The sequence below is a fragment of the Embiotoca jacksoni genome, unplaced genomic scaffold, assembly GCF_022577435.1.
Source record: "Embiotoca jacksoni isolate LCO1_2020_lvr unplaced genomic scaffold, fEmbJac1.0.p SCAF_4, whole genome shotgun sequence".
NCBI classification, from domain to species: domain Eukaryota; kingdom Metazoa; phylum Chordata; class Actinopteri; family Embiotocidae; genus Embiotoca; species Embiotoca jacksoni.
This window is the reverse complement of record NW_027185392.1, coordinates 13,265,932-13,292,813: the sequence shown is the minus strand read 5'-3', so window position 1 is coordinate 13,292,813 and position 26,882 is coordinate 13,265,932. Positions and strand designations below refer to the sequence as shown.

The 26,882-nt window shown below is 41.5% G+C and overlaps 1 protein-coding gene across 1 annotated transcript in view; it reads right to left on the bottom strand.

Annotated features, from left to right (window-relative positions):
• cntln (centlein, centrosomal protein) overlaps window positions 1–26,882 on the bottom strand; it is an 83,493-nt gene that overhangs the window by 12,022 nt on the left and 44,589 nt on the right. Inside the window, exons 15-25 of the mRNA XM_069167201.1 lie at window positions 26,270–26,367; window positions 24,832–25,361; window positions 21,445–21,526; window positions 18,636–18,702; window positions 18,034–18,305; window positions 14,005–14,226; window positions 12,430–12,527; window positions 9,467–9,593; window positions 9,024–9,161; window positions 8,438–8,623; window positions 3,133–3,330 (exon numbers count right to left, since the gene is read on the bottom strand). Of these exons, the coding sequence (XP_069023302.1) occupies window positions 3,133–3,330; window positions 8,438–8,623; window positions 9,024–9,161; window positions 9,467–9,593; window positions 12,430–12,527; window positions 14,005–14,226; window positions 18,034–18,305; window positions 18,636–18,702; window positions 21,445–21,526; window positions 24,832–25,361; window positions 26,270–26,367 (2,018 nt within the window). The remainder of the gene's footprint in view (window positions 1–3,132; window positions 3,331–8,437; window positions 8,624–9,023; window positions 9,162–9,466; window positions 9,594–12,429; window positions 12,528–14,004; window positions 14,227–18,033; window positions 18,306–18,635; window positions 18,703–21,444; window positions 21,527–24,831; window positions 25,362–26,269; window positions 26,368–26,882) is intronic.

The window sequence follows — 26,882 nt, the reverse complement described above, 5'->3', positions numbered from 1 at the left end:
ATTCAATACCAGTACCTTTACTTCAATATCAGTTCCTGAACAATACTTTTTGACTTTTTTTATCTACTAATAAAATTTATATTTTATAGTTATACATAAAATGTATATACTTATCTTATATATAATATTTATGTAAACAAATGCAACCTCATTTCCAAAAAGCTGGGACGCTGTGTAAATTGTAAATAAAAACAGAATGCAATGATTTACAAATCCCATTAACCCATATTTGATTGAAAATAGACCAAAGACAACATATCAAATGTTGAAACGTAGAAATCCGACTGTTTTATGAAAAATATATGCTTATTTTGAATTTGATGCCAGCAACATGTCTGTAAAAAGATGGAACACCGACACAATTTCTATTTTTTTAAAGATACTTTTATATATATATTTTTTTATGCCCATTTTATAAAATCCAGTTCGAGAAAAAGAAAATTACATAACGCATTACGGTACATAGCCATAGTTGTTACAAATAGTTGTTATAAATGTTACTCCACCCCCAACAAATGTCCCCTAAATGCCTCATATGCAGACAATTGTTAAGAGCTAAAATTTACAGCGATTCCCTGTATGCCTCATATGCTATTGGTAGATGCTTTCTGGCTGGCTGTGCACCGAGAAACCTCAAGACAAGTATGTGTCTGAAAGTTATTTGGATTTGAGTGAAATAAAGTTTAAGATTTACTTACCAAAGTTAAAACCTAGTGATTTTGTCGATGTTGGCTGGCCACCTATGTATAGCTTCACTATAGTAAATGTCATATTGGCTCACTGACGCTGAGATCTACCCTTGCGTACAAGGACAAAAGCTTTGCGTTTTAAAATGAAAATGTGTAAGTGTTGATATAGTCTAGGAATTGCAATTTACTACAGAATAACAAGGCATTTTACAATAATAGAATAACACCGACGTAATTCCCCGGGCGTTGAATTTCAAGTATTGAGTTAAACTTCTAGTAGTGGAGCAGCTCTAAGTGTTTGTATGATTTTTAAAAGCTTTGTATATAAATAAATATGTTTTTAAAACAGCTGTGTCACAACCACATTTCTGTTCAGTAAAACACCTTCAGGAAAAACAGATTTTTTTTTTACAGGAACAAACTAAGACTAATGCCTGAAGGAAATAAAATATGTAGCCTTTGAAAAAGGTGGTGGTCATTACATGAAGGTCATCTATTCCCAAAATTCTCCTAAAATATAACCACAACCAGGAATAATTCATTTGAAATTTTGATAAGCATGAAATTTAAAAATGCATTGATTTCAAAGTACCAGTGCCCTACAATGTTGAAAACTTGTGCAAAAATGATCAAGTAGAGGCATCTGCCAAACTAAAGAAATGTAACTATGTTGGCAATGCAGTATTCTCATTTAATAGTAAAACTGAAAAGTAAAAGAAATCCCACTCAGCCCTGAACTTTCATTCAGCCCACTGGTAACACACAACCAAGTGAATAAATGAATACACTTGGACTTGTTGAAGACTGCTGGGACATCCTGATAACCTTGTGTCATGTCCTGAAGTCTAATGAAAAACGCACAGAGAAAGTGCAGAAGCTCCTCCGTATATTCTTTTGAGTGAAGAGGTCACATTTCTGAAATACATTTAAGTTCTGACAAAATTCCACATAATTTTCATTGCTATGTCACATATAGGACTGAGTTCAGAGTGCAGATAACTGTATAACATAAAGGCACTTTTTCATGATTAAACAGTTTAACCTTATCTTTACAACTAAAGAATTTGCGACTGTTTGTCTTAATGTTGAGTTACATCTTATTCTAAGCTGACATTTATTTATAGGCAGATTACCATTGCAGTTTGTTAAAATGTCCAGTGAGAATTTCAATGAGTGCATAATGTGATTTTGTTTTGTCTCTTGAGACAGACAGACAGACAGACAGACAGACAGACAGATTATCCTCTTGCCCTACCTTTAACTATCATCTGAATTATTAACCTCAAACCTTACTGGAACTGCCACACCTTATATCAACCTTAAAATACAAGTTTTAACCTTCAACTTTCTTTGATGAGAACAGACACAACCGATAAACGCACCCATGTTAAAGCACCAAGTAGCCCAGCATTAACTAACATTAATGCAAAGGAGGAAATAAGCGGTGAGGAGACGAGAGTGATTTTACCCACAGAGATTTCCGCTCTGATGAGAGAGACTTTTTGTCAAGTGAGAAACGGTTTCCTGTCATCTCCTGGGTGGAGCTGCGCTACAAAGGGCTAAAATTGGTTTCAAGTGTGAGTAAGTGCCTGGTGCGCCCTCTCTCATCTTGTGATAGATGGGAGGAAGTCCCCAGGGATGCGAGGCTGATTGTAACATGGAGTTGCTAATTGATGACACGGCTGAGTTTGATCTATGGCATGGGCCCACCAAGTTGGAAAAAAGAGTGTGAAATTTGGACTTTAGCAAGTGGTCAAGTCAATAGCAAGGATTTTCAATTCAATGACTTCTTTCACCTGAAAGAAAAAAGTTGTACTCGCTCAACTTGTGCCATATTAAATCTTATATCAAGTTGACGGGTATTGCCGATGTTGACAGGTTTTTGATCTTGTCTAGATCCAGAACACTGGCTTTAAACATGGAGCCACATCCTCCTCTGTTGCACTGCAGCTTCCTAACTTATCAGTAACATGCCTTTGTGTGTGGTTCACCTTTACAAAAGTTGGTGGTCAGCCTTGCTTACTTGCCCGCATCTATCTACCCATCAATAAGAGAAGGTCAGACAAAAGCAGAGATTTCCAGCCATGCTAAATACAGTTAGATACTGGTGAAATGAAACCCTTCTCTTTATTTACTCCCTGTTACACCAATGCTAATCTACAGTATCTGTTCCCAGAGGACAGGGCAAAGTAGCATCTTGCTACCGATTTAGTTTTAATTGACAAAGAAGCCACTCAAAGCCACAAGTCGATATTGCTGATATAATGTCTTTTCCAATCCTAGGTGTAATCAGAAACCAAAAACTTTTAGGATGTTTTAAAATTTTATAGTACAGAAAATCTATTGTAGGTATGTTTAAGTGCTCTTGGCACAATGTAAACTTGATATAGATCCTCAAGTTAGCGTTTGTAAGCAATGCGGAACTACTGTCCCTTGAGCTTACCTGATCAGTTTCCATTATGTCTGCGAGATCATTCTCTGACATATTGAGGATGGAGGCAGCAATGGACTTGGCTTTGATCATAGATTTGGCTGAGAGGCCGCCTTTTGCTGCCACAGAGTTGACCTGTCTCAACCTCCTCCTCTTCATCAACTGCTGCTTGACCTCTTGAACGTCTAAAAGTATTTCACTGGCCAGGGCCTAAAGGGGGAGGAGGAAAAGAATAAAAAAAAGAAGAGGATGATGAAATGGATATAGAAAAACAAGAGGGATATCTCTGCCTGGCAGATGAATAAATGAAATTGATCAAGCATGCGCCAGAGAGGCCTAGTACATTATGGAGGAATATTGAGTTTGACACACTAAGATTCTCTCGGTTTCGCCTCATGCTCCCCTGTAGGAATGTAGACCTGAGGGTTTGTTGCCCTGTCGATTGAAAGCTGAGGGAACACAGCTTTGATATCAAACGCACCCCAAGTTTTGCTAAATTCTCCACAGACAGAGAATCATGCATCAGAGAGGGAAAGACAGAGCTACTGAAAATACAGCCATTCATTTATTTATTTGCTTTCTGAATGTCTCACAGTACAACAGGGCAGCATAACACTGTTAATAATTAAGCTATGAGGGGCCGTTTCAAATGGTGCCCGAGTGAATGGCAAGCGAGACGAGGAAGGCCTGGGATGGCACAGTTGTCGGGCACTAAATGGGAGTTTGCTCTAAATACAGAGAGACAATTAAATGTTAAAACTGCCACTGTACACGAGAAAGTCAATAAAGTAAACTCCCCTCTGTTTCATTTTGAGCTTATTGATCGAGGCAATAATCTTCTGTATCATTCCCTTGTAAGCTTGCTGAAAAGCTGACCTTGGAATAGATGGTCAGATGAGGGAAAGCTAGAGACAGGAGAACTTTCAGCACACAAAAACAAAATAAAAAAAAAAATACAAAGTACAATTTGTTCTTGGACAGTAGACAATATAAGCAAGCAAACAAGGAGGGCAGTGCATTTACATATACACAACCATTAAGTACAAACATTAAAAAAACACGCAAGGGCATTAAAGTAACAAGGGTAATTACACCTGAACAAGGTTGAATAGCGGCAAACATCCCCACTCCTCAGTCTTAGTAGGTGTACCAGGTGCAGTTTAACCAGCAGTGGTTCCCATAAGAGAGTGCTGAGTGAGTAGTTGGAGGCATCCAGTGGACAGCATGTGCTTCTTTTCTATTAGCAACATTAAATTTATACATGCAAAGCTCAGACACTCTGGCATTTAAAGGAGACATCTGTAAAACAAGAATGCATTCCTAGATGACTTCAATTAAATTTCAACTTTTTTCATATTGGTGGCCTTCTACTTCCATGTGGGTGTGCATACTCAGTAGGACAACCAAAACCCACAAACGTCATCCATTTTCCGAAAAAGAAAGCAAGGCCGCTTTCAGTGATCTATGAGCAGAGCATACCCTTAAGGAATACACAGCTCATTAACTAACATTTGGAGATCCTATTGTTTTATTTACAGCCTAATAAGCATTCACTGTCACCAGTCAAGGGTTACATTCATGTAAAATGTATGTAGAATAATCCAGAAAGTGATTAAGGGGTGACTTTATCACTCAGTTTAAGCTCTGGGAGAGACAGGTGGCAGGGGTGAATGCAAGCATTTACACAAACAGGCTACTGAAATACTTACAGGGAAAATAGTGTTTGTGTTTCTGTGTGTGTGTGTGTGTGTGTGTGTGTGTGTGTGTGTGTGTGTGTGTGTGTGTGTGTGTGTGTGTGTGTGTGTGTGTGTGTTGGTAAGAGCTCCTAGTCTGGCTAGTAGCACAAACACTATAGCCAGAGGGCCAATTTAGACAGGACGAGGATTAGGGCACAGAGATGAGGATCAAATGAGCAGCTAAAAGATATCCTCTTTAATAACTAGCTACCTCTGAAATACTCTTCACACACATGAGGACACAAAAGGCTATTCATAAAAATAAAGAGCAGAGCAGGAGAAGAAAATGCTTTCATTTTGTTGGATTAGGCACTGAGACAAAAACTGCTGTTTAGCGGGTATACACAGCACCCTTCAAACTTAAATGTGATAATTATGGAATCACATTTCAGGGGTATATGAAAGGTACATGTAGCTATCCCAGGTAAATATGTTACGACATCATTGTTGTAGTGTCCCACTTATCTGACACCTACAGCAATTTCATGTAATTAAAAAAAACAAAAAAACGTAACTTCCTGTTAAGAAAAAATTGTATTGCCCAAACTGCACAATTTGGTGCTTCTAAGCAGGGATGACAAGCCAAAATATTCTTTGCAAGAGAACAATCTCCTCAGTGTGTGTGTGTCAGTGTATTTTGGAGTAGTCACTACATGCAGGGCCACTGTTTAGCAGTTCAAGAGCAGAGCTTACAGCCTGGGGCGTGTGCAGGGGCCAAAAGGGTTTGCTGGCACACAATAAAAAAAAAAACCACAACAACAATCTCACCACACAAATACACAGCACATACAGGCACAAAGAACAAAAAACAAGCTCATAAAGACACAAACAGACACATCTATACACACACACACACACACACACACACACACACACACACACACACACACACACACACACACACACACAGCAGCCCTCCGGTCCTGATCAATACATGACAAGAGTAAATCTCCTCCGGACGTCAGGCAGTCCAATCAAAGGGCTTGGTGTTCTTATAGGGGATCACAAGAGCCACGGGGAGACAAACAATGATGTGAATCCTCAACAACAACACAATAGCCCCAACAGCTTAGGGTTATGGGAATGGAGAAAAAGAGTAATACAAATATGAACTGTATTTTAATGCATGTCTATACGCGTGAACTTTTGCCTGTAATGCTGCTTCTATTTTTAGGTTACATGTAGATTTGCGTGCATGCGTGTGTGTCTGTGTGTGTGTAGGCAACAAATTTGCAAGAAAGAAAAAAAAGGAAGGGCAACGGTTTAGATGTGTTAAAGAAATCAGAGGTCGGGTAAAGAAGCAGCACATAAAAACAAATCCTACCCATCTGCAATTTTTCTCAGATCTGACTGAGCCATAACAAAACAAGCGCTGTTTCAAGAAATTCTAACATTTCTGGCTTGTGACAACAAAAACGGTGGATAATTGCCACTGAACTGTGTCCATAATCTGCCACTTGATTTATGTGCGTGTGCAAAAATACCGCCACCATTATCTATCTCTGGCAAGCCCTTTCCTCCTTTGATAGACAGGTGTCAGCTGAACAGAGGTGATGGATAGTCTTTATCAGTCTCTGGCAGACACACACACAAAGATTGACGGAGACGCACAAATACACCTCATGGAGATGGATTAGGCCCTCGACATAGACAATAGTGCCCTTTCCCAGTGGGCACACAGTATTCTCACAGTGATGGCCTGCCTCCTTATACTTTGGAAGAAAGTGGACACGCATAATGACACATACACAAGTTGCTACTATTCCATCAATCCATCTTATGACATTTATGGGGGGGGGGGGGGCGGTCGGCCCGTGGTCGCTGCAGGCGGCGGTTCATTCGCTGATATCACTTTCCACCTTGGATAGCTCCGACTCAGGAGGTAGGGCGGGTTGTCTACTAAACGCACGGTTGGTGGTTCGAGTTAAACACCAAGTGCCCCTGACGGTTAGACGAGTGCCTTACGTGATCATCAAATGGATTTTCTACACACCCCTTGGAATATGAACTGAGTTGTCAACCCAAATTCCAGAGGACATTCAACAAGACAATTTGCTGGACCCTCTGGCTTCTTGATACCCGTCTGCTATCAGTGAGTTCTTGGGGCAATACCGTGGCAGGCACAATGATCTTTTGAATGAAAATCATGAGGATCTGTCTCCACTGCCCAACGTTTGTCCCAGGGATAGTTCTCGGGTGAGCAGGCATCATGGGCCAAGTGCAGAAAGTTTTGTGTCTGGGCATTACATGTCAATCAATAAATATTGCCAGATGAATAAGGGTTGAAGTTCTTGCATTCCTGCTCCATCAGTCAATTGTACAAAATATTGTAACTATAGGATATATTTTTTTTTAATAATATTCATGACATAATTTTCAAATGATGAGATTCTGATCTTGTAAATATTAGAATAACAACGGTTAACTTTTAAAGGCTAATATGTACTTAATTTTCCAAAAAGTAAATAAGTTCAGGCTAAAAAAATAAATTAAAAAAATAGGCTCAATTTGGAGCACACAAACTGGGGCGGGACTTTAAAAGCCTCAGAAATTGCTTGGGAATTCTGTAATTCAGTAATCGTTGTCAGCACATCCAGTGGTATTTATCAAAGAGATACTGTTATTCGTTATCGTACGATTTGGGAATCGTTATGATACTCACATGTATGGTATATTGATTTTTAAGCTCACGTTATCTCAGTAAATCATAACGTCTATCCTCTCAAGAGGAGGGATGATTAATAACTACCTTAACCATTTTCTTATAATCACATCTTGATGTGATTCTTTTTTTGTGGTTATGAAATCATGAGACATAATGACAAGATAAAGTCTACAATGTTTTTCTTCCCCAAATGCAATGCGTTTCTGTACAACTCATCGACATGTTATAAAAAGGGTCTATTTAAACGTTCCTAAGGTTAGCTAGTCGCTAGCTGTCAAGTGCTGGATGCTAGCCTATGGATGCTAGAAACCAGCCAGGTCTGTTACATATTCAACAGGTTGCCAGGGTAACCATTTAAATTACTTGGCTTGCCAAATTCAGTGAGCGGGTAAAATGTCTAGTTCTGTGATAGGGAAGAATTAAATCAGTCACTGGCTTCAGCACACACTTTGGCCCCTTCGGCCTCTTACTAGTCTTGTTTTTGGCACACCGCCTGTGCCACAATTCTTTGGAGAAAATGACAAGAAATTGGTACTCTAATGGGGGCTTGTGAATATTTGAATATTTCCACAACCACCTGGCCAACTCTGGAAAAAGATAGTTCAGATGGTTGAGGAGGTGCTGTGCATGGGGGTGATCCTTACTAAAGACTATATTGCCGGCACAGCACCACGAGGGAGGTGACATTCTGTCCTCCATCAGTGTTCATTTACAGGGGTCAGCATGTCAAACTCCCCCAATTTAATCTTTGGTCCAATTAACATTGCACCAGACCCCTACACCCAACCTTTCCACACAATATTATTACAATTCACAAAGAAACACCACACCATACTGGTTTACGACGAGTTTGGTGATTTGACTATACAAACTCTGGACTCATGGCCTTTAATCCCTTGTCCTTTTACTGCAGTACCTTGATGAAAGAATGAAGCTGCTCAAGCTGGGAGTAGGCCTGGCCAAGCTGTCTCTGAAGCCTTTCCAATGCTTGGGAGCTCTGCTGGGTCAACCTCTCCATTTGCTCAGTGGCTGTCTGTTCCAGTGCAGCCAAAGCCTGCTCACTGGCTCCCACACGAGCCTTTAGGGCATGCATGCGCTGGTCCTGTGAAGAAAAAAAGCAGGCAGAACTGGTCAGCAAAGAATATTCTTTTATTTCGGTAAAAAAAGTGGCGAATCCACATGCAGTAGGTTTGTGAGCCATTTGGGGAAATTGCTTTAAAGCCGCTGTGTGTCAGATTTTAACACCTCTGACTTTGGTGACTCCTACTGATCTGGGGACATTCAGAAACAATCAGTTGAAAGCAGCAACTCTATACATAGAACTTTCTGTTATTGCCTTACAAACACCAATGAAAACTATCTATCTTTACATCTTTGATTTGTTTGTTTTTTCTGTCAGTTGCAGTCAAAGGCTCTTAAAAAAAAAAAAACTTAATGCTAAAATGTGATCTGATACAATGACAAAAATTGTACACGAGTGCTGTCTGAAAGGTCTGTCCAACCTTTTTTTCCAGGTCCTCTTTCAGTTTCGCACAGGATGTCTCGTATTGGCTTTTCTCTGTTGTTGCCACATTCAGCCTTCTCTTTAGAGATTCGATGAGGGCCTTCCTGTTGTTGGCCTCATCTGATAAAGTCTTCACCTGTACAAAAAGAGAGGGAAGAGTTATTAGGGAGATAAAAGAAGTAATGGTTACGCGCTACAGTTCTATTTCAGAGGAGAAACTCAAATCATATTTTCATTTTAAGTTTCATTCAAATAAGCTTGGTGAACATCTATTTTTAAGTAAACATAACAGTAATTAAAATGCATTAGTCCTCCAGGAGACAAAATGTCTGGGCAATGAGAAATGCTGAGTTCACAATAACTAATTTTCCCTGTCTTTCTATTGATGGGCCTCAAACTAACTAGATACAAAGATGACCAGCAGTGATGTTTTGTGTGCACCTTCTTCTCAAGCTCCTCCACTTGTCCCCGGTAACTTTTCTCCATCTCCTGCAAGAACTTCAGTCTTGTCCTCAGGTCCTCCACCAACTGCCTTTTCATGTTCACATCTCGCTCTGTGTGGCTCACCCTAAAGCAAGCAAGCAAGCACACACACACACACACACACACACACACACACGCACACACACACACACACACACACACACACACACACACACACACACGCACACACACGCACACACACGCACACACACACACACACACACAAATTTGGTATAAAGCATAAATGAGTGTGAAGGCAAACAGATATTTATATACTTGCACATGCACATGTTTTCATACAGCATCTACATAGCAGACACACACAGTCACCAACACACACGCAAAGCTGGCAGGCAAAGTGTCCCCATGCAGTACATCAGGCATGACACCTCATTATGACAACTAAATACACTGGCATGCTGCTCGAGTAAGTGGAGGGGGGTGAAATAAGGATGCATATATAATTCTAACTGGCATATATTAGAACAAGCACTCTGGCAGGGAATGACACACTAAGTGTAACTGGGGAGTCCTTTTTGACAAACGGCATTTCGAATCAGCAGTGACACTACTTGCATATGCTCATAATCAAGCATTTAAATGTTTATTATTTTCAGCCCAGCATTACAGCAGGCGTATAAAAACACATCGGCATGGGGACTTGCCTTTTGAAAGATTTATTATGAAGGGAATATGCTCTGAAAAATGTTGTTTGTGCGCTGTACTGTGCTGACAATACTCCCCTAAAGAGAGGCAATGCCTCTGTATTGTCAGCTGTTCATGTCTTGACTGTTGCAAACATGCACCACATGTCACTTCCTATTTCAATAACGTGCTGTATTGACATGTTTAATATTCCTGCATTCTGCAGTGAGGCCTTGTTTTAAATGGTCTCAGTATGTTAGCATGTTTTATTCTGTTTTCATAAAAGGCAAATATAAGGCATTTTTCATGGTTGTCTACACCTTGGGGAATTGGAACAAATAGAATAAAGATCATAAGGATGCAGTTAATTAAAATGTTTTTTGCTGTTTTTTTTATTTTCAAAGATGTGGTGGATCTCTTAGCTCCCACACGCATCACGGTTTGTGTATTTTAAATAAACAGATGACGCAATGCTGGAGCAAATGCTTTCGTGTAAGTAAATGTCCCTGCCTCCCTAGGTGGATGAATGCCTGAGGGCAGACTGGTTAAATAAATGTGAGCTTGTCCTATTGGAGTGACATTAAATTAAATGAGAGAGGAGTCTAGCCTGGGGACTTTGGGGGGAGGTAGCGCTGGCTGGTTACCCCATGGATTTGGCCATTAATGAGAAAACCCATATTGAACCTTTCAGATGACTGTCTGGTGTTGACTTAAAGACGGAGAGCAGCAATAAGAGCCCCAGCAGCTCCCTTTGCCCCAATGCTAATGGCAATTAGATCGACAGCATTTATTTTAGATGTTCTCTTCTCCTACACCCCAAAAAGAATAGAGGATAAAAAAGAATGAGGGATATATGGAGCTTCTGCTGGAGCGTGTGATCTCTATTTATGAGTGTTAGTGGAAAGAGAGAAAGAAGCCTCAAACTATATCCCGATTACTCACACGTTTGTTCCCTTTGTTCTGTGCTTGTTGGCAATATTGTTCATCAAACATGCGTGTATTGTAATGATAACAGTCAGTGGTCTGAAGTACGTGTGCGTAAGAGAGTGAGAGCGCACATTTCTGTGTATGTTGTTAAGGATGAAGTGTGGGTGGATGTTTCATGTGGCTGATAGACAACAGGGCTGAAGATGAAAGAAGCAGCTTCATAAATAAGGCAGGGCCATAGTGCCGGATATTGACTGAGGACATGCCGGTGTACTTTGAAATTCATTTCTTTTTTTCCCCCCTTCTCTTCTTTAAGGCGAAGCAGCCTTGCTCCCTGTGTGTGTGCTGAGATGTATATTTCAGAGACGTCTAGACATGTCTTTCATTCTGAGAAGGGGTCCCTCCATGGAGGCAAATGGAGTGGTAGGCCAGAAGAGATGGCGAGTTATGTGTGCGTGTGTGTGAGTGAGTGAGTGACAAGAGCCTGAAGAGAGGCTGAGGCTGTCGCAGAAACACAGCTGAGGGATGCTCACTCTGTCGGGCTGTGATACTCGCTGCTTTGGTCACAAACAAACACATATCCACGATGATTGTACACATGCCCTGGATGAATTATTGAGAATGGCAGACAGAGGACACCGCATACTCGACAAAGAGAATCAGAGGGAGGCAAGCCAAGTTGTTCTTGGTACCTTGGTATCTCTCTGTTTGAATATGAGATACTAATGCAGAATGATGATATACGGCTTGTTCAGATCAAATCTCGACAGTTTCCCAAAGTGAACGGTTTATAGCTATACATTATGACTATGTAATACAGCAAGCGCTACAGTAGGTGAACCATGTAACTCATTAGGGCTTGTGGCCCACAGGCCAGAATGATGCTGTGTGGGTTTTAGTGTCATGGGCCAAAATGGTCCCTCCTGCGGCACACAAACAATCGATACACTGCTTTGATCAGCAATCCACATCAGCAACCCACGTAAGCAACACCACACCACACGACAAAAAAAAGACACCCACGTGCACACGCACCAATTCCTTCAGTGTTTTTGTTCGCTCGATCATGAGAACATGCATAATTTCACAAACGATACACAGAGAAGCATGCATAAGTGGAGTGCAGCAGACGGAGTGCTGCCACATGGTGGAATCAAACACTACAGATGAGAGCTGCAGAGAATGTGCAAACATGCAGACGGAGACACAGAGAGAGGGCGAGACAAAGACAGAGAGAGGGATGCAGGATGAAAAACAACTGGCAAAATAAGAGCTGTACTGTAGACAAGAAAAAAAGCACAAAGAGGAAGAAGAAGTGGCACTAATGAAGACAAAGGTGGGAAACTAACCTGTCCTGCAGCTGGCAGAGCTTGTTCTCCTTCTCCTGGAGCTGGCCTCGCAGGGCTTTGTTAGCTGCCACCTGCCTTGTGACCTCTGCACTAGCACCCTGGGGGGAGGGCACACGGTGCGTGTGCATGTTAATATGTTTGAGCGTGTACGATAGGCAAGATTTTCGTGACACAGCTGATGACAGGTCAAGCACAGCATGCGTCCTCATTATAGTTACAGTGGGAGGGTAGAAGGTGTTAAAGGAGGTTAAGAGGGAAATTGTAGTAATCAAAGTGGATGACATAAGGCGAGTAATTAGATAAAATTATTTATAGATGTATGGTGCTGAATACATTTCAATCGGGATTGTGTCCAACAAAATGAATAACTAAAATGCTAACTAAGAGCTTAAACTCGGAACTCCTCCTGCCCACAACATTAAAAACTCCGTTTTAAAAATATAACTGCCAGTCAACCATAAATGTTGTGTACACCAGAATATTTTAGCCATTAGTTTTGCATCTAACCTGGAAATACTGGTACGATTTTGTAAACTACTTTTGCGCTTCACTCCTTTCTTTATGAGTAACAGAGACGTATGGCTCACGATGACAGGTCGGCAGCTGATTAGAAGAATGATGGATATTTGAATGTGCATGTTCACTTTGGTGTAAAGGGCCCTTGTCTCTTGTGGGAACTGTACCAGTACAAGCTTTGACAATGCGCTCACTCAGTGTGTGCACCCCCACAGCGCATGCCTCGTCTCTCCCTTTTGCTGTCACCTGACATGACTTCCTCGCCAGTGTGTAACGACAGCAGCAATCTGCTCGGTGACACTGATGAGCAGGCTGCTGAGAGGATGATAATACTGTGGTACCGCTCACACCTCATTCCCTATGATGTAGGGCACGTCTCTACTGTTATTCCCCATTTCTCATCTGTCTGACAGGTACTTCAAAATAAGATCAAATGATAAGAAATGCTAATTCATGTTGAAATCACATGCAATTTCAGGTGATGTTAAGTGTAAATTGAAACAGTTCAAGAATGTTTTTTTTTTTTTTAACCATGAATGATTTGAAAGTAAATCCTTGACGGAGTTTCTTTTAAGAGTTTTTGAAGTCCTCAAGGACTGTAAGTTGTTCCAAACCAGTAATGTGTTAAAGTGACTCAGATAAACTGATGTTTGATAAAACACCAGGGAAATGTTTTTTCGAACAAAAAAAACATAAATGCATGTGTAATCTGGCACTGTTAGATTGGTACAGCATAGAAAGTAAAAGAATGGCAACGAAAAGCAAATTACAACTAAAATGTACATGTTTTCTCACTATTGTCCACAAACTTGCATTATGTGCTACTGTAAAAACAAAATGAAAGTAGCACTTCCTCAGAAACATGTTTGAAGTCAAAAAGCATTAATACTCTGAAAATGTTCCTTGTTATTCATGGTCTTTTCCACTCAAGCTTCATAGTACTAAAATTGGAAATGAACACAGTCTTTAATACCATCATCCTATTAAGAGATTTATCCCATAAGGCATGAACAATAAGGCAAAGTATGAGGGCAATTCATTAACTCTATAACTGCTAACCTTAAGTTTGGCTTGAAGTTGTTTGACCTCAGCCTCCAGGGCCTGGGGCGCAGGGTTAGCTGGGGCAGGCATGGTTCTGCATTGGCAGGAGCAATCTGCGTTTGCCGGTGCTGTTGGTGGTGGTACAGTTTGCTTAGGGAACGTGATCTGCCTCCACTGTTCCAGCTCCATCTCCAAAACCTTTTTCTGCTGCTCCACACCAGCCAGGTCAGAGGTCAGCTTCTGCAGATTGACCGACAGACAGAAATGGTGAGCAAAGCTACTGGTGATGATACCACAAATAAAAACAAGTTTTGTCTGCTCTTATTAAACCAAGGCAACGTAACGGTCTTATGGGGTGGTGAGAGCTAAAAAGCAATGGGAAATATGATACACTGCTGCTAACTGACAGTTAAACCAAGCTTTTTCTGCCTTCCAATGCAAAACTTATTATTGCTGTAAGAAAGAGACTCTTTCGTGACTTACACAAGTCTTTCTTTTTTAAATTCTCATTGCATGAATATGATAAACGCGCGGGGAAAGTAAACACAATATGTCTGAAATACTGTATGTGTTATCCACGGGAGAGCAGCGGGCGCTGCTTTAATATCTTGTCTGTGATAAAACTCCTTTTTTATGCTAATTAGGAGACAGATGATGCTGTTCCCGGTCAATAGGGCCTAATTTTCACTGTGATTGGCATGCATAATAAAGCCATCCAGCAGAATCAGAGAGCACTTTGGGACAGAGGGGGGTTTGGCATTTGGTGAGTGGTTGGGTGTTTAGATTGATGAATGATGATGGCACTAACTGATCATGTACAATGTACAGTGTATCATTCTAAATATAAGCATCTGAGATAAACACTCTTAACCACATGTGCGTAGTGGAGATTAAAAAAAAGCTCTTTTCCTGGACCAGAATCACATCGCTGAGAGTTTGGTTCAATATTGACACAATTAGGTGATCTGATATCATATCAAACATCAGGAATGCTTAATGGCACAAATAGGAGACATGATACTTGAAGATGTATGCTGCACACATAGCGTCAATGCTGGAACACACACACACACACACACACACACACACACACACACACACACACACACACACACACACACACACACACACACACACACACACACACACACACACACACACAAGTGAAACCACAGATTCCCAGGGGTTTGCTCTCAGCTCCATATACATGGAGGTTATTGATATCTGGTTGCTGGCTGACACCTTTTAATAGAATCCCTCTTGTTTTAGGTTTCCTCTGCTCTGTTGAAGACACACATGCCATCTCCCTGGGGAGGCTGGGCGAGGGAGGGGGAGGGGTAGAGAATGAAAAGTGGGGCTCTGGCCACAGTGGCAGTGATGCACGAATTAAGAGAGGCTTTGATGACACTTCCTGTAAGACAGGCTTTGATTTCACAGGCCATTTTCAGCCTTGGTGAGAGATGACACTAACATGGACGGATACATTGGTAGTTCCATTAAGCCAGGACAGACGACACCTCGCTCTCTTTCTTCTGAGTGAGTAGTGGTTTCAAACTGTTCCAAGTCAATCATTAGAAGGACAAATTTAAAAAAAAAGAAGAAAAAAAAAAAAAAAGAAAAAAAAAAAGAAGGAAAAAAAAAAAGCAGGCTGGTGAAACAGTTGTGCACCCATACACATACTTGAATGCTTGAAGTAACAACGGCATCGACCAAATAGTCAAACTGAATTGGTAAGCAGAAATAAACATCTGAAACACAGGTGTGATGTCTTACTATACCAATTCCTCAAAGACATTTTATGTATTCTGCTGGCCAGACATTTTATTTGACATGTGGTCCAACTATTATTAATTATTCATTTCAATAATATCTGGATCTTTTATTTTTAGACTATTATGTCTGTTGCACCCCTTTAATCTTGCTGTAATCCCGGCCCCTAACATGTTAGGGGAGGGCAGGACACTCTACACTTGAAGAGATATGGCTGGTAAATTCGGGAGGCGATGTCACAGTGAGCTGCCAAGTCAGTTAAGGCAAATGTGGAATTAAAGACAGAGTAAAGTAGATAATCCAAGCAGCCAAATGATCCTGTTTTTGGACGATATGCGTGACGAGCACATTTTGTAAAGGGCTAGATTGGTGTTGGCACAGGAGAGCACGTTTCACCTGCCACCTGAAATTCTTTTTGAGCATCCAATGCCACATTAAAGGGGCAATATTTCAGAATTTTAGTTTAAAACAAAAATGAACAAAGTTATCAACAGAATCGTGCTAAAATAGGGGTTTTGACGTCATCTTGCTAAACTTTGTTGTAGAAATGTCCCCTTATTCCCAGATATATATATATATATATATATATATATATATATATAAAAAATACAATGACAACTGTAATGTGTCATCATAAACAATGAAAAAATATAAAAAATTAAAAAAAAAATAAATAGGAATGATCCCTTTAGATGAAAATGAAAAGACAGCGAAAGCATCCAAATACTTTCTGTCGATGACAAAGAAATCTATGAAGATAGTGTGGTGGGGCTGCCTGGATGATGAAAGAGTCACCACGCTGCTGAACACATGTTTCAGTTAGGCTGAAGCATGAAAAGCCAAGGACAGTCTAACAAACCACATTACACCTTTCCACTGCATGTGTATTCTTCTCGCATGTCTTAGATTTAAGGAGAGCAAAAATATTGTTCAAATAACGACTATAAATGCGGTTATCAAATATCGACATCAATTCAAATTCATACACATACAATATATAGAAGAAAATAGGGTAGAGCAAGAAAGAATTAAAGGAATACGAAAATATGACTTAATGATGGAGGTAGGCGAGGAAGGAAGAAACAAGGGAAGGACAGAATGGCCGAAGGATCAGGAGACAGAGCAACACAAACAAGTTTCTGTGAAACTGCCATGCTACTTCTCACATGATGGCCCCTGTGGAGGCTGTCCTAAGCCAATTACAAGCTGAGAGTTTTAGTTAGAGAGTTGGCCAGGACCGGCTGGAACAAGCCCAAAGTCCATCACCTCTTGCCCTTTCCAGAGAGGGCAACAACATCTAGCTATGGCCAGTCAGTCGGCTCCAACTTTCTCTGGTGGAGTGGCATTAATACTGCAGGAGGAAAGAGGAAACAAACAAGAAGACAACAATTCCCCTCTCTGTCCACTCATTCACACAACAGCGCATCTGTGTGTGTGTGTGTGTGTGTGTGTGTGTGCGTGTGTGCACATGTGCCTTTACTGCTGAGTCTAAGGTCCCTTTGGGCTTCAGCAATCAGATGCCTGGCTGGGTGCACAAGGGCCACTTCCTAGGTAGCAACACTATGAGGCCTGCACTCCGACCTGCGTGCAAAGTTCAATGTGCTGCATCTGTACTATTTCACAAAGTAAATATATAGACACAAACACCTAATCAGGTCTCTGCTGGGCCTTTGCTGCCTGCTGCCATATCTGAATTCACCAAAAGAAGTCTCCTGCCTGTCAGATTAACGACTGTGCATGTCAAGATGTGTGTGTTTTCGTGTGTACATATGTTGATGTGTACAGGGAGACCTGACAGAAAAGATACTGTTTAGGGACCAAAGTGCTTGGTGTTTTATTTATACTGTATACCAGGTCTAAGAGTTTCCTACCTGGAGGCAGGTACTAAATAACTGAATGGGTGTGTGGCACTGAAATCTATAAAAAAATCAGCCACCGTGTGTGTGTGTGTGTCTTTGAACACGAGTGCACCTATTTGGAGAAATGTATCTGCTGGTGACACACTGGCTCGCTGAAACATTCTGCAGGAGGAGAGAGAAAGAGGGTAAGAAACTCCCCTCCCTCTCTTCTGCTCCGTGGTTCTGACCTCCACAGACAAGGGTAGGCCTGTCAGCCTCACTTATTAAGCATGATAAGGGCATGCTACTGCTGCACTCTCAGCCCCCAGAAAATACAAAAGAACCACAAAAATAAAGACAAGGACAGAAAAATAATAAACTTCATAACACTTACAACTGGTTTTCCCTTTTACTCATCCGATTGTTTTTCCCTTGTTACCTGTATGAGCTGCTTGCTGTTGCAGAGTTTCTCAGTGAGGGAGTTGAGCTGTGCAGTGATCATCCCATTGGCCCTTCGCAGCTCTCTGGCTGAGAGCAGAGCATCTTTCCTGGCACTTTGCAGTATGTCAATGTGACGCTGTAGAGACTCGATGCGCTGCTGCAGAGAAGAAGAGGAGGAGCAGCGCTGGTTCTTCAGCAGCATCCTCTTCCTCCTCCACCTTCTTTTCTCTCCTCTTGTCCCACGGTCCCAGGGCTCATGCTGTTTATCGTCTAACAGGAGGAAGTACATGCAGCTGCCTCAGAGTTGACAGGTGGGCAGAAAAACCTCAAAATCCCTATTTAGAAGCTGCTGCTGGGAGTTAACAAGCGGACGTAAAAGTGTCTTCCTGTGTGCACGAGTGCAAACTGTGATATATTTAACAACCTGAATGATTAACATTTTCCATTTATAACCAATTCGTTATGAAAAAAATAAAGCTTGTTAACTTCTCAAATACTTGTTTCCGATCGACAGCATTGAGTGTGTCTTTCTGCTTCAATTAATAGTTGATTAGATCTCTGCAGTTGAGCATGGGTGCAAAAAAGGAAAATTCATGCTACCTTGGGCCTTGGGATGTTTTCTGTTACATTCTGCCTCGATGTTCGAGATCGGCGAACACCTGTAGGACTAAAAGAACGGAACAGTCAGAGACAATGACGAAAAGCAGCCGTTTAATATAACACAACAGTTGACATGTTGTGCTTCCTGAGACGCGGCTCATAATGACACTATGATCACAGGGAGCGCTCAGTTTAACGCGACAAGACAAATCACCCTGTGCTTTAATAATTCACCTGAGTGTGTTCAACCGACTCCAACTTGTATGCCTCTCAGCGTGGATATTACTTCTGACAGATGCTTGCAAATGCCGCCTTTGTTCAATCACTGTCTTAAACCCCTGATTCACTCCTACAGTATGACAGGTGTGTGCGAGTGTACAGCCATTTGCACGCATAAGTGTGTATGTGACACCTCCCAACTGCACCATTGTTTGTAGTGACATCAAAGAACAGCCCCACCTACCACACCCCTCCTTCCTCTCTGCCTACATCCTTTGTATGGGGGTCAGGTAGGATTTGATCAGTGCCACGTTTGATCACACATGCAGAGGAGAGGGGAGATGAACCCTTTGGTTTGTGACATAGCACAACGTGAGGCGCTCGGGCTGTCATAGCAATGAGCCCGCAAGGAGTTGATGCGCACATTTAGCAGATCTGGAGCAGGGGAACTAAAAGGGGATCTGAGATAAGGGTCCTGGCAGCTCCCAGGTTACATTCATAACAACTACCTTCTCTTTTTCTCCACTTTCTACCTTGCTCTCCACTGCCAACAAAAAGAGAGAAGATCAAATCTTTAAAGGTCCCTCTCTTGACGGACTTTTCTCTGTGGGCTTTGGAGCTGCCATGTCCTGCTGTGAAGTGGTTTGATGTGGACAAGTGCAAGGGTCCAGGCCTAGTGATTTCATGGTGTACAGAGGACATAGAAAAGAAGGAGCACCGACAATCACACGCAGGGAATGTCAGCATAAAGAGAGTGGCCAGTTAAAAGATATACAGACCGGCACCGGCCAAACTATTCAGCAAATAGTTACAGAAACCCTCAGAATTAAAAAAGTAGATTATTAACACCAGAGTTGCAACTAACCAGTATTATCATTATCAATATATCTTTTTGATTCATTGAATAATGGTCTATAACATATTAGAAAATAGTTCAAAATGTATTGGGCAAAGTAAATGTAAAATGTATTTAAATGACTTGTTTTAACTGACCAACAGGACAAAACCTAAAGATTCAATTTGCTGTAATATATGAAGAAGAAAAGCAAAAGTATCCTCACATTTGAGAAGTGGGTACCAGCGAATGTTCAGCATTTTAGCCCTTATTTCCAATAGGTTATCAAAATGGCTGCCAAATCAGCTTATCATGTATTCACTGAAGCCCAGGTAAAAAAAAAAAAAAAGAAGCTACCAACTGTATATTGTTTTTTTTTTTAGGTGGCCAGCTTACACGGGCTTTAGAAGAGGTCAGCTGTACAGTTGCAGTGGTTTACAAAGACATGTCCTACTACAAAATTATCATCCACTAAATACTTTGGTCCATTTCCAAAAGTTTCTTTCCGACAGCTCTGACAACCATCCTGTTAAAAGTAATTCTGTACATATTGAAGGTATTTGAATAAAAAGTACGTCCCTTGAGTTACTGCATAAGGAAGTAGGAAACATAGCAGATTTAGTTTTCAGTGTCACTGGGCTGCTATTAATACGATCTGGTTCTATGGCTATGGTAATGTAGCTGTAAATATTGTAAATGAGCAAGTATAAATCTTTTGAATTAAATTAGATAAGACATGGATTAAATTTGACTTGAATTTCTTTCATGAAGCACATCCACAGATTTGTTTTTATTGATAAGGAACAATTTACTCTTAATGGGCCTCATTCACTAATACGTGCGTAGAAATGTTCTTTCTTTGCGCACAAAATAACACCGGACAATTTTTGTTCTCACCACCTTGTGTTTGTTAGTGAATCCGAATCAATCTAATTTGACAGGCGCGTGTCCGCACTCTGCAGTTAACATACTGCCACACCCGTTTTCTCCATATAAAGACACCCGTTTGGAGCTGTATCATGAAGAAAGTGGTAAAGTGAAAAGAAAGGGAAGAGTAGTTGACAGAATTGGCACCAAAAACTAAAAAGAACACTTTCACAACAGCAGCTATTGAAACAAGCGTATCTGAGGTGAAAATCAGAAAAGGCACACCTTTCAAAAGTGTTTCTTCTAACTAAGGTTAAAAAGCAAAACTGCACAAACCTTTTTAAAGAATGCAGTTTTAACATGCTAAAAGGTGTGTGTTTACATTTTCTAAGACAGCAGGCTGTTTTCCTTTGTTCGTACGCAGAGTATGAACAAATTCAGGAAAGATATTGATGAATCCCAGATTTGTCCGTCAAATGTTCGTGAGAACGGTTTAAGCATAGATTTGTGAGTACGCACTCTTAGTGAATGAGGACCAATGTGCTGAAAATTACATTTTCTTAAAAGAATTTGAACAAATAAGTGGCTTTTAATATACTGTACTGATAACTAAATCGTAGTTTGCAGTCAAAGTTTTCGGGATTCAAGAAAATCTTCTATGATGATCTTGAACTAGCAGAATTAAAGTGGTTACAAAAAAACAGAAAACCACTCAAACCAAACCGGTAGACACATTCAAATCATTTAAAGGCTGACTATTCAAATAAACTCCAGTAAAATAACACTTTTGCAGAAGTAGTCAGCAAGGAATACATGTTGGACTAATAACTGTTAAAGTTTATTCTTGTTTTTTTGTTTAAAACAATGAAAAGATGAGGGCAGACCAACCTTTCTATTAGCGTCTGGTCTGTAAGGTGCTTTCCCCGAGGACACGCTGTTGAGACTGTCCGAGTAGTCCTCGTCACTGTCACTGTAGAGAAAGGTGAAGTTTATCACAAGGCCAGAAGTTGAACCCACAACCCTGGTTCTGAAAATACCACCCTTGGACAAAAATCCAATTTACCTTTTATGGTTGATTTAGTTGACATCAAGCAAAAATATGTGCATTTTGCCCCCCTCTTTCCAACAGAAAATCAATGTCCCATCCAATTTCTGAGCTGGAAGTGTAAATGTGGGTGTAAATTAAGTGAAAAGCTGCAGTGTCTCGTGCTGTTGGTGAATGCATCAACATGTATGAGAGCGGCTGTGGCCTTCATTAGCCCTCCGTGTGTGACAGACATGTGTGAGAGGCACGGCTGAGCGGAGCCAAGCAAAGTTGCATCTGATGGACGCACGGTAAGGGCTTCCTGAGACACACACATACAGACACACACAGGCACACACACACACACACACGCTTGCGCATACACACACACACACAGGTTTATTGACAGTGACCTTTGACGTGAAGGTGGAAGCCAGTGACATTTACGCTGGTGGGTTTATTAAGGTGGGGTCTGGGAGAAGCAGCAGAGGTAAAGACCACAGAGAGAGGATCTAACTGGAACATGACAGGGCTTTGGGGCTAGTTAGGGTTAAAACTGGCCTGGAAGGGGTACAGGGACACGCTGAGGATTACTAATCACCACCACAAAGACCAGGGTTACATAGGTTACAAAAAAATGCTACTTGCATCATCCTGAAGAGGTAGCTAAAATAGGTGTGGTTTAATTTAGCTTCATGAATTAATTTCTGAATTAATCTAACTTTTTAATTTGAAAATACTTACAATATGCATCAAACACTCTAACTGACAAGAACTCTACTCCACCTGTCCATACTGAACATGAGGAGAATCAGTCATCAAGAGCAACGGTAACTGTACCCACAGGCTATCGAAGCTGTGTCCTAGACGTGCTTTAACATACAGCAAAGTTAAGAATGCTGTGCCGGCATATTACGGCGATACTTCAGGAGAGATGTGTGTTCATGTGTAGAGTACCCATGCTGTACATAACCACGTCTGTGCATTTACAGGGCGGGTCTTAGACGATGTGGGTTAAATACAGATGGGTGATAAATTTAAGAAAATAAATAAATATGGAAACATAATGAAGGCAGATGCTTCCATACAGGACACAAGGGGACACGGAATGCTTTGAGGAGTATAAAAATCATATGTCTTCACAGTCATCAGATCTCAACCCATTTCAACACCTGAGGGGGGATTATGGACAGATGCTCTCAACCTCCATGGTAAATCAACTGCATTGATACAACACTTTTGTAGCTTACATGAAAACAATATACCATCGCACACCAGTTGCAACTGAGCTAATGTGAAAGACGTTTAAATGTGTGAACAAAGGGAACCTGGAAAAAACTAGCAACAGCGCAATTCATCCATCTTTAACGTATAGCTCTGGATTAAATGAGAGATAACCTGTTGAAACAATAGTTGAGTTTCAGATATTTTGAAAATCTCTGAAAGGAGCAGCAAAGCCCTTCAGGTAGCTTGTGGTGGCCCAACAACTTACTATGAAACTAAATGTTGGCTGGTTTACGGGTCACATTTTTATCTTGCTATAATTTGACTCCCAATCATCTGCAAAGTACTGTCTCCGAGCAGTGATCAAAAGCATGTGAAATATATAAACACACATGCTTTACTCCTTCTCACAGAACTATTCAGTAAGATATTCTCCATGGCCACCTGCTCGCCAGCAAAACTGCTGATGTGCTCAGAATGGTCAGCTGCCTCCAGCAGCTCAAAACTTGAGAGAGGGAGCCAGAGGCAGCAAGAAAAATAAGGGGAAAAAACAAAGACTTGTCAGTAGCCTTAACGAGTCTGACGTCTTTATCTGGCACTATTTAGGCCAAAGCTCCTAAGGCAGAAATACTGCATTTTTGGGAGCCTCTACCCGATATATTTGTGAAGAGGACCCCTGAAAGATAAGAGACACAGAGGGCTTTACAGTAGCAAATCAGTTGACAGGTGCCTTAAATAAGACAACATCTCAGTTTAGACACCTTCTTCACAAATCCACTTAGATCCTACTCTCAGGTAAAGCGTTTATTAGACTGCTGCTTATTAGCCACATGGAGAGGCATTAGGAAAGCAGGGCATAGCTGCACCCATTCCCCGTTAAATGGCCTCATGCGGATAGAGCTGGGGTGGATTACAGTCTGATGAATTAGTTGGTGAAGAGATGGTGAGTTAGCAGGACTTAGCGAAAGGGAGAGCAGCTAGAGAGAGGCACACAGGGAGAGAAAGAGAAGGGAAGTAAATATTGGCGAGTGTTTGAAATCAAATCATTCCAACCATCACTCAATAGATGTTGGCTCAGTGGCTTTTTGCATAAAACATACATGAAATAATTACTGTCGATGGTTCTTAATTTGGAGAGTGTTAAACAGCTTGTAGACATCTGGTACTGATCCGAGTAGGGTCATTCAAAATTTATCTAAGCAAATTAAGGCGAGAAGAGAGGAGAGGAGCGTGGAATGGGAAGGAAGTGCATGTCCGTATGTGTGTGCTGGGAGGGGGTTAAGAGGTGGCTGGAGGAAATAAGAGCAGCACACACACATTTGTGAATTGACATGCCACAAGATAACCAACATAACTAGACACAAGGTGAGGTAGGCTTCCCAGGATATATGGTTGTGTGTGTGGTGTGTGTGTGTGTGTGTGTGTGTGTGTGTGTGTGTGTGTGTGTGTGTGTGTGTGTGTGTGTGTGTGTGTGTGTGTGTGAGGGGAGGGGGGTCCTAACAGGGGGATCCTTAGTGCTGTCAGGGGGGGTTAGTAAATATGCAAAGAACCAGTAAATTAAATCAAACTGCCAAACTGTCAATTTCGGGGTGGTGTGACTAGTGCATGAAAATGGCATCACTGGAAGGTATCAAGTCTTTGGCGGCCCCCTTATCCCTGGGCTTTTCTGGCATCGGTTCAACTTTGTGTAGAGAGGTGGCTAATTTTGCATGCAAATTTCAGTCAATAAGCTCCAAGCAAGGCGTCCCAGGATATTTCAAAGGATCTGACAGTAGTTTCCCCCTCCTCTCTCCTTCTCTCTATCATTCTTGCTCACATTCTTCTTTTGGCTCCTGAATACCAACTAGACAGACAATGAAATTCAATCACCCATTTGCTTACGCTTTGCATATGCACGTTGTCCCCTCGATGCTGCATGCCCCCCACAATACAGCCAGCCCACCCTCTCCACTCCAACCACCTAAAAATAATGAGGGGGGGAGGCTGTGAGAATAAGTGCATCTGTGCGTGTGCATGTGTATCATTACCTATCTACGCTCATGTCCTCCCACTCGTCCTTAGCAGGACCGGAGCTGCGGCTTTGCCGGCTGATGGCTTGATTGGGGCTGACTCTTTGGTGGCTGCGCCGGGGTAGCAGAAGTCGGCGCCTCGTTGTTTTCAATTTGACCTTGCTGTTAATGTTGTCAGCGATCCCACCTGCCCGCATTGGGCCTGCTACACGATTCCTATAGAAGTCCCTGGCTGCTCTGAGAATCCCCAGGTCCTGTCTCAGCTTCAGCAGCTGATGATGAAGCTTGGTATCTTCTTTTTTAGATGCGGCAAGGCGGGCTTCCAGAGCCATGATCTCCTCACGATGTTGCTCCCCCTGGGCCAGGGCCTGGGCATGGGCTGCCTCTTCATGGACAGCTTCCTGGGTTTGCAGATGATCCACGGTAGCTTGGAGTCTACGACAGTTGTGGGCCAAGTCTTCATTGGCCTCAAGTAGCTGCCCTTTCTCTTTCCTCAGCCTCTCTGTCTGCTCCTCCAGGGACACCATCCTCCGCTCCAGCTGCTCAACCTGAAAGAATCACATGTGGGGCCTCAGTGGGACAAAATAGGTTTTGTCCCTTGCATATCTGTAGTTTTTACCTGAGACACTCGTGCTGCTCTTGCATTGCGAGTAAAAACAACATGTCAAAACTTAGTTCACCGTGTTTTGTGGAAAATTCTACAAGCAAGGCCAGCTCCTGATTGGACCTGTGCACACAGAGATTTCCCTCTCCTCTGACATTTTCCCAAGTGTGTAATTACAGTTTATATGCCGTGAATGGGGAGGGGTGAGCAGTGCCCTCCTCTTCAGCCAGGCAAGGTTATGAACATCTGACTGGCACCCCCTTACCCTGATCACCTTTAACTAGACAGCAACCAGGAGCACTTAGTCTATTTGTTAGATCTTTGGTGGAGACTGTTAAAGAGAACAGTCGATGCCTGCTGGGTTTGTGCCTCCGGGCAATTTTTTTCCTTTTATTTGCTTCTAACTCTGCCTGCTGGTGAAGCCTGGTACCTTTCAGACAAAATCAGATGGCTATCCCAACTGCTGATGATTCACCACCATGAAGGCAGAAAGGAGGCAAAATATAAATTAATGCAAAGAGTTTTGAAAGCATGTGCAAAACATGTGCAACCTACTAACAGTTCCAGTGCAAAATTTACATTAAACTACCAAACACTTTCTGGGATAAATGTATTATTTATGGGTATTTTTTTAAATTTGCTTAAAACTGTGACCCAAACTACTTTATATCCAAAACTCGACTTCAAAATGCAACTACATGACCAATTCTCCAAAGAGTTAGAACACTTTTAAATTATCCTCAAAAGACCAAAACCAAATTTTTCAGGAGACATGGTGCCTTAGTCATCGCTCTGCCGGGTTTCTTTTATTGTCAGTGACAAAGAACACTTAGTGATGGCTTAGTGCTGTACCTTTTTAATTGACTGTTCCATTCGGCCTGAAGAAAGAGAAGGCTTTTTCTGAGTGCTGCTTTTGACCTCGTACTTTTCGACCATTTTCTGAAGCAATTCTGCAAAGAGGAACAAAGCTCGTTATTGTGACAGGTTGTGTCAAATTCAGGCTGTTCAATCAATAGAATGTTAATAAAAGGGGTACATTAAAACAATTAGCATTAGTAAGGTCTAGGATTTTTTTTTTTTTAATATTCTTTTGTCAATCAAATTAGAAATGATGCATTCTCACTAATGCCGTTTTCATATGGACTTGAAATTTTCACCGCTAAAACTCGCATACTATTTTGAAAATGATAGTTTTTTTCTCTCTTGATTAATAGAAAAGTGTTTTATTTAGTGGTCCACAAGGACATAGGGAAACAGTGTTCAAAAGCACACAGTGGTACATACTATGTGCAATGTCTCTCCAGGGATCTTAAACAAACGAAGAGAAGTGCTTGAATCCCTTGTGAACACATTGCCCCAGGCTGCACTGCTTTGTAGTCCACTGTGTTTCCCCAAAGGACATCTAATCTCCAGAGACAAACATGCTGCTTTATTCTGGGAACTTCAATAGTGGCCTCAGCAAACA